This window comes from Stegastes partitus, unplaced genomic scaffold, assembly GCF_000690725.1.
Source record: "Stegastes partitus isolate 25-593 unplaced genomic scaffold, Stegastes_partitus-1.0.2 Scaffold1759, whole genome shotgun sequence".
Taxonomy (NCBI): Eukaryota; Metazoa; Chordata; class Actinopteri; family Pomacentridae; genus Stegastes; species Stegastes partitus.
In genome coordinates this window covers 53,614-61,469 of record NW_007579490.1, presented here as the reverse complement: position 1 = coordinate 61,469, position 7,856 = coordinate 53,614, and the positions used below count along the sequence as shown (strand labels likewise).

General features: G+C 44.3%; 1 protein-coding gene across 1 annotated transcript in view; it reads left to right on the top strand.

Moving 5' to 3' along the window:
* tnrc18 (trinucleotide repeat containing 18) overlaps positions 1 to 7,856 on the top strand; it is a 56,523-nt gene that overhangs the window by 15,317 nt on the left and 33,350 nt on the right. The window contains exon 3 of the mRNA XM_008302114.1: positions 5,647 to 5,787. Within this exon, the coding sequence (XP_008300336.1) occupies positions 5,647 to 5,787 (141 nt within the window). The remainder of the gene's footprint in view (positions 1 to 5,646; positions 5,788 to 7,856) is intronic.

Below are 7,856 nucleotides of genomic sequence, written 5' to 3'. Positions count from 1 at the left end.
CGTGAGTCTGACTGACTCACCTCCAGTGGACATGTAAGGAAATCTTTACTCTCCAGCCCCACAGGCTGCTGCTCTACATTTAAAACTGGATTTATTACATTCTTTTGCTGGTTCAGAATCAGAATCTTTTTCCTGCCAACGAGGAATTCGGCATTAGGAATGAGACCGGTACACGACAATAACGAGACAGGAATAAATATAGAATCTAGGTCTAAGAAATTCTAAATAAAATATGTAAAAGAAAAGTAAATGAAATGTGCTGTGAAAAGAGACGTAAACTTGAATAAACCAAGTAATAAACTAGGAAACAGTTTAAATTACAATACAGTATTGATTACCTTATAATTAACCTGATCAAATTACCTAAAAAATAAAAAATATTATGTCACATTTCCAACAAATAGATTAATTTTCTGCAGTGATTCTTATAGAAATGGAGACACTAGAGATAAACACGGTGCATTTCAGTAGATGTGAGAAAATATTTAATGTTTTTTACATTTTGTATGTGTACGAGAATTAGTTTGAAGATTTTTTTTTAACACAACTCAGTTTCCAAATACTACTAAATACTAAATGATTCTATTTATTGTGGCATTTTTAAGGAGTTTCTCTTCTTTACACTCACTGATGACCTCCCTGTTCAGTCAGTTTGCCTTTTCTCACTCAGGAATCAAGTTGTCCTGAACCAGGGATCTCCAGCTCCGGTCCAACTACTGTCCTGCTGGTTCTAGACGTTACTGCAACACACCTGACTCCCGTTAATGGATCATCAGCAGACTGGTGTAGAACTTGACAACAGGCTGTTGGAGATCCATTAATGTGAATCAGGTGTGCTGCAGTAACGTCTAGAACCTGCAGGACAGTAGTTGGACCGGAGCTGGAGGTCCCTGGTCTAAATGCAGCAGGACTCACAGGGAACAGTGCATGGATGTGGTCCGTTGTTATCGTCTGAAGTATTATTGGATAGATGACGACGTCTGTGTCTGAGGTGGATTACATCGCTGCTGGTTCAGGAACCTGGGCGTAGTTCTTGCTGTAGTTTGGACCGGTCGGGATCATTCCTTGTTGTAGTTTGAAGGTTCTTGAACCGTTTGCTGGATTTCTGCCGACGACGTGGTGGAAACAAACCTGTTGTTGACTAAATGCTTTATTCAAACAACGCTAGTCAGGAAACACCAGCTGCTTGTCCGTAGTATTTCAGACAGAGTCGACTAAACAACACGATACGAGCAGAGAACTGAGTGTTGTGTGTTTTATTAAACTGCTGTGAGCTGGAAACACAGAGTTTGTTGCCTTCATCACAGAACACCTGTCTCATCAGGTGAGTTTAGCGGTTTGCTCTACAGGTTCCCATTTATCAGTAAAACTGCAATGAGGACAGAGTCTTTAACAGGTGAGACTAACGTGACTCAGCAGAATCTAACCCTGAGTCAGTAGTTAACTGGAGTTTGTTGCTTCCAGCTGTTTGCAGGAGTTTTTCCTCTGATTATAAAACAGCCTCAGACAGCAGCAGAGGAGCGTCTCCTTCATGTGCCGTTAAACAGCAGAGCCTCAACCGATTGCTTATAACTATAAATGATCCCTGATGTGGAGACGGGACCGATCGGGCTCTAACGGTACTGACGCTGTGCTTTTCTTTGGTCTCGGTTTATCGGCTCCGGTTTCGGGTTGAGTCCTGATCTCAGTCATAGCGGTCAGGTCGGTGAAAGTCTGATCTGTCTGCTTCTGCTATGAGTATCATTCAGATTCTGTGTCACAGCAGGACATTTGCAGTAACGGCATCACTGTGTGCATGAATGTTTCCTATAACCACATAGAGAAGTTGATAAATGACACCCTCCATCCCCACCCTCACCCCGACCGGCCCAGGCAGACGGCCGCCTTCCCTGAGCCCGGTTCTGTTTTCTGGTTCCCTCCCTATTGGGGAAAGCGGGTTTGGTTCCTTCCCACCGTTGCCGACCGCTTGCTTGTAGGGAATCCAAAGGCAACTCTGGATTGTTGGGTTCTCTGTAAGGTCTTCAGCTGACTGTGTTAAGAGCTGTGAGGTGACGTATGTTCTGAATTCATGATTTATCAGTTGAACTGAAAACCAACATGATCGAGTAACAATAAAAACACACATTAGGTTGCTGAAGTTAAACTAATCATCTCAGTGTTTAGTGTTTAGCTGGACTAGGCTGTTAGTTATTAGTCTGCTGTTGGTTTTGTTTAGCAGTGCATCGTTATGAATCGTAAATCAGCTGATGTGATATCTAATCTCACGTTTATGGCCGTTATGGAGCAGGTCAAGGCTGCTCGCTGTCACGACGACGGTGTTTCTGAACGAAGCCGTGAGCAGCATCAACAGTCACCTAAACAGACGAATGAAGCAGCAGCGTTTCAGGATCTCATCTCTGATAATATATATATATGTTTATTTTTAAAATATTGTGACTATACCAGCAACAAATCCAGCGTATGTCAGATGGAGCGACACAGTTCAACTATAAATCAGTGAGATCTATAAAGAAAAACATGGCTGCCGCTGTCCAGGAACGTCTGGGCAGGGCGACTGTGACGTGATCAGGAATCACAGCCGTTGTTGTCAACGCTAGCAGCTGTCGTAAAGTTAAGGAAATCTCTTCTCTGCTCTTCCCTCCAAACGTACTTGAATGGAAAATGACTCCTCAGATATGTTGGTGGGAATATTTCTGAGAACAGATGTAGTTTTGCTTTTAAAATGTTGTTTTGAAACAAGCACATATTAGAATAAGTTGTGGAAATAACTATAAACTAATATAACTCACACTGTGGATCAGTTGCAGCTGAAACGGGGTAAAATTGGCTTTTTCATCCTAACATTTCTGCTTTAATAAGCCATGTCAGGTAATTAACTCCAAAGTATTTACTTTTGACGATTCTTAAAGAAGATCTTTTTCATTAATGAGTTTGCAGCACATTCAGCATCTCGAAGACGAGATTAGATGTTATTTACTGCATGGACACTTTGCTGATTTTCTATTTTCTGCGTAGTGACGGTGTGAGCTCATTCCTGCTTTAAACAGAATTAATTGACTTTAAGGAACTCAGCTTGGCTGCAGCTTGACTTCTGGCCGATCGAGCTGCATCCTCCTATTGCGTGCAGAAAAGGTACGAAGCCGCAAATTGCTGCCTGCAATATTTATCATTGCTGTGATGGCGCTACACAACCAAGTTGAGGTGAAACCTTCTCACTGCGCTGCTCTTCAGTGTGTTTCCAGCAGAGTGGATGTGTGTGGGTGGATGGGTGTGGTGTGCTCCTGTGGATTCATACATGCAGGTTGGTGTGTGTTCATATCTTTGATTTCTTTGATTTGTGTGTGTGTCTGACTCACAGGGCATTCACTGCAAACAGAACCGCGTACACGTGTCAGCGATGCAGTTCAACCGCTACACACACACACACACACACACACACACAAACACCCTGAGGACACGCATGCAGCACTGCCGTGCACGCAAGCAAACATGAACAGACGTTAATAAACCTGATGGGGCGGCGTGAGGAAGCTTCCACCTACACGAGGAAAAAAAAACAGCCACAGTGCATTACTTCTGCATGTGTAGATGTGGACGCACTTGTGATTAATTGGAAAGCTGCATTTGGTATTGATTTAAAACAGTGTGTGTGTGTGTGTGTGTGTGTGTGTGTGTGTGTGTGTGTGCAGGCGCTAACGGGCTGCAGGTTTAATGTACTGATTTAGATGCAGGGGGAACTCCGCAAGCACAGCATGTCTCTTGGATTCCCACAGGACTAATACAGAAACACACAATCAGCCCCTTCCCCGTGTGCCCATATACAGACAGCAGCCTCCCCCCACACACATGTTTAGCTTTATCAGAGTGATGGCTGCGCTCAGTAATGGGCCGGCCGGGGGGCGGGGGTTCCTCGGCCAGACACCAAACCTTTCCCGGCTCTTAGTGATCGTAAGAGGCAGTAATGGTTCAAAGGTTCCCAAGTTTGCTAATGGACAGATTACACACATAAAGAGGGTGGAGTCTAATAAAGATGGCTGGAATAAAAACAATCGATAACCATATCATACTGAAACGCTTTACGAGGAGCCGCTCTGTCAGCGTGACGGCTGAGAGGTGTTTGACTCAAACATGCTCTGAATGAAAAGCTGCTCCGTCCGTCTGTGGCTCCAACATCACAAAAAGTTTCGTTTTTTCACTAAAGCTGACGATAATCTCCCTGTTTCCTCCTCGTTTCTCTCTCCTCCATCTCCCTGTACAGTCACATTCTGATCTGTAGCCTTCAACTATCTTGATTGTGTTGTTCTTGAAGCAAAGATTGGGAGCAAATATTAGGATCAGGCTCTTGGATTTGTCTTTTTATCTTTTGGTTTTGGATTGCTGCAAAACATTCGTGTGTGAGAGTGATTCACAGTTTGCCAGTTACTTCAGGAGGACGTGAAGAAAGCTGCACCCCTTGTAAAGTCAGAATACGACGGCTAGGAGAGCAAAGTTTAAACCAATCAATAAGTGAAAACACAAATGAAGCACAGCTGATGTTTGTTCTATTTTCAACCATGATCAGAAGACTGTCGCTGCAAAGTGAAGCTTCATTATTAGCAGAGCATCCTGCTGGACTGCAGCCATTAGATCCCACAGAAGTCTGTGTCATGGTGGTCCATCTCTAACTAAACCCCCGAGGTGGCCCTGCCCATCCTCTTCTGTTGCTCCTTTAATCTCATTGAACAGCAAGAGGCTCCACCTGGTGGAACAACCAGGTACTGCAGCTAATCCACAACACACTTTCTGACATGCCTGTTTTGTTTTGTGCCTTCTCGGTTATTATATTTTTAATTGTTAACGACTTATAATCAGCACCGTCCCCAGCAGTGACACGTCTGATGACCTGACTCTAGTGCGTGTCATCCTGCTGTCAAGTTTTAAAGTGCAAGCAGGCTTTGATGTGGACAGTTGGATGCTGTGTTCAGTGAGTCCACATATCGGTAGACTTCTCAGAGGAACTGGCCGGTAGTTTGGATGTGAATGTGGTTGTCCTGCAACATGCACACAAACCAAGTCTGGGAGGTGCAGGGAAGACATTCACTAAGAAGTCTGTCTGTTACAGCATCTGGCTGCTCGTTTAGTTATTCGCTGCACATCTGTACACTTGTTTCTGTTTTCAGTCGAACCTTCACACAGGAATTTCCTCACTTTGGATAGTTTGTGAACGCGGTCATGTCCCAGACGGGGTTAACTCTGTGGTGGTTCAGCGCTGAGGCCTGAGGGTGTAGATTGGGACTTGGCTTCAGTGTACTATAACTTAGAAATCACTTATTCCCATCAGGGCCACACGGCTCCATCCCTGTTGTGACGATTGTGGTTTAGAGTCTGCGGTTGCATTAACTGTCCTCTCCGTCTGAATACAGTCGGTCTGTGGTCTGTGTTTTTGAAATGAAGTGCAGTGCTGCTCGGTACCAATGTGATTACAACCGGCTGCTTCAGCACAGATACATCAGCGCGTATTGATTGAGCTCCCACACCCAAAAAAAAATGTGCACGGCGAAACCGTGGCAGCGTGTACGCTATAAAAATCCCTGTGTGTTGTCTTGTGGTTGCTGTGTTGTTGTTGTGGTTGCGAGGCTGACTGACATTCTTTGTTGTTGTTCCTAGGCGATGCCTTCCCAGCAGGCTCCAGCCCCTTCCTGTCAGGCTATGCCTCCTCCTCCTCCCTGACCTCCGACCCGGCGTACAGATCGGCCAATCCCAGCAGCCTGCAGATGGCTCAGCTCTGGGCATCGCACGCTCACGAAGGTAAAAGCCTTTATGTTTGTGTTTCTGTCTCCCTCCTCTTCCTCCGTCTCACATCATTATTCAGAAACACCGGTGGCATCGTCTCTTCAAGATATTCCTCACGGTGCTCTCATGTGGAATGCCCCGGAGGCTTGTTCCTCTTCTGTTCCTCATTGGTTACAACTCCTGCTCCATTTCTGTCTCGCGGCGCTGGCAGCGCTGCTCCCGGCTCCGTCCTCAATGCGTCTCGCTTCCTCCGTCCTCAACCAGTCGCGTACTTTTGCCTGTGATCCGTCTCCTCCCGTCTGGTTCTGTTTCTTGAGTTTCCTCACCACTTGGTCTCTGTCCGCCTCTCCTCAGCTCTGCCGCCCCACATTTCTTCTACATCTCTGTCCTGGCCCAGCTTGTAAAGACGGTTTTGGACTCACAAATCGTCGTCTGTCTTTTACGTGTCTTTGCTTTTCTTGCTGCTCAGTAAGTGATTGATTCTGGGTTCCCTCCGTGTTCCCTTGAGTCCTTTTGAGGCTCCTTATCAAATCTGGTTGGAGTAGAAGGTCAGATAGGAGGACACGGATCCCGCGGTGCAGGTAAAGGGAGAAGGACAAATGCATTCCATTTAAAACTGATTGCATCTCCTGTGTGACACACATCCTGCTCAGTGTCTTCCAAACACACCAAATTAGATTGGCTGTGATTGGGTTTTTTGTTTTTTAAAGATTTTGCCTTGAGCTCTCAGTTCAAGGACTGTTCAAGGGGCGGCGCTGACACGTGATTGCGTCTTTGATTGTAGGTCACAGTTTGATCAGAAGCTGTCAGGAGCCTCTGCTGGTCCCCAGACACCTGCTCAGAGCCCAGAACAATAACCACAAACCAGCACAAACCAGCACATTTTCATTTTTACACTTCTTGTTTGGATTAATTGATGCTTTTGTTGGTACGACTCAAAGGTGGCGGGAGGCGTCTCTTTTGTTTTTGGCATCAGATAAAGTCTAACTAGCTGCAGGCTGTCGGCTGAACTGCTCCACTGTGGCAAAAAACTAATAATCGGGGGTCGACCAGGACGTTTCCTCGTTTCACCGCCAATTATTAGCAAGAAAGGAGACTGATGTCTGTAAGCAGGATACTTCTGCAGCAAAATATCCTGCTGCTAAAATAAGTCCAACACAAAACTTTATCGAAACACCTTTTACACGTTTAATCAAAAGAAAACTTCAGTGTTGATGGGCAGTGAGTGGTGGCTGCAGGAAAAGGAAGCGGCTGCATTGGAACCAATATTTTTAATAATGAGAATCAGTTAAAAATAAAAAATAAAGAATATCTGAACTGATAATCGGTCGACCCTTATGTTATGATTATTTTGGTTAATATGGAGATCACGATTAACACAATTACTCGCAAACTTTGTAGACCTTTTGCACTTACAGAGATTTGGGAGAAAAAAATCTATTTAATTGTAGATTTGGTTCGACTTAAAATATAAGTTAACAGAAAAAAAAACTAAAAATAAGTAAGTTGCACAAAAACAATCACATCTACACGACTGAAGCTAGTTGTTTGTTTTTGGACAGACAAGACATTTGAGGAAACAATTGTTGTTGTTTTTTTTAAACCAACAATTAAAATAATAATTAGTTTCAGGCCTTTAATGAACCTTCATCAAACCAAACTCCATTCAAAAAAGTTCCAATTTAAAGCCAGACGGGGAACATTTGTAAACAAATCCTGCTTTTTAGCTCTGATTTGGTCGCCTCCAGTAGATTTTAGCATCAGGATGATTTTTTAAATTGGCTCCTCAGACTTTCTAACCTGCAGCTCCTCTCTCACTGAACAGGATTACTGCAGCAGCACATCATCAGGCGGCAGAACTTACCTGTCTGACAACAGTCTCGTGTTACCTGTTCGACAGTTAACTCGGGGAATGTTTGGGCTTTGAGGGACGGACAAAAGCACTTCGTTGTGAAGGAACGCTTTAGGCGCTTTAGTCAAATTCTATTGCAAAATGGAAAATGTGTTTCGTCTTGATTACCTTGTTCTTATAGTTGCTGGAGGTCACAATTAAATTGAACTCTATTGAACTGTTCTACAAGGTT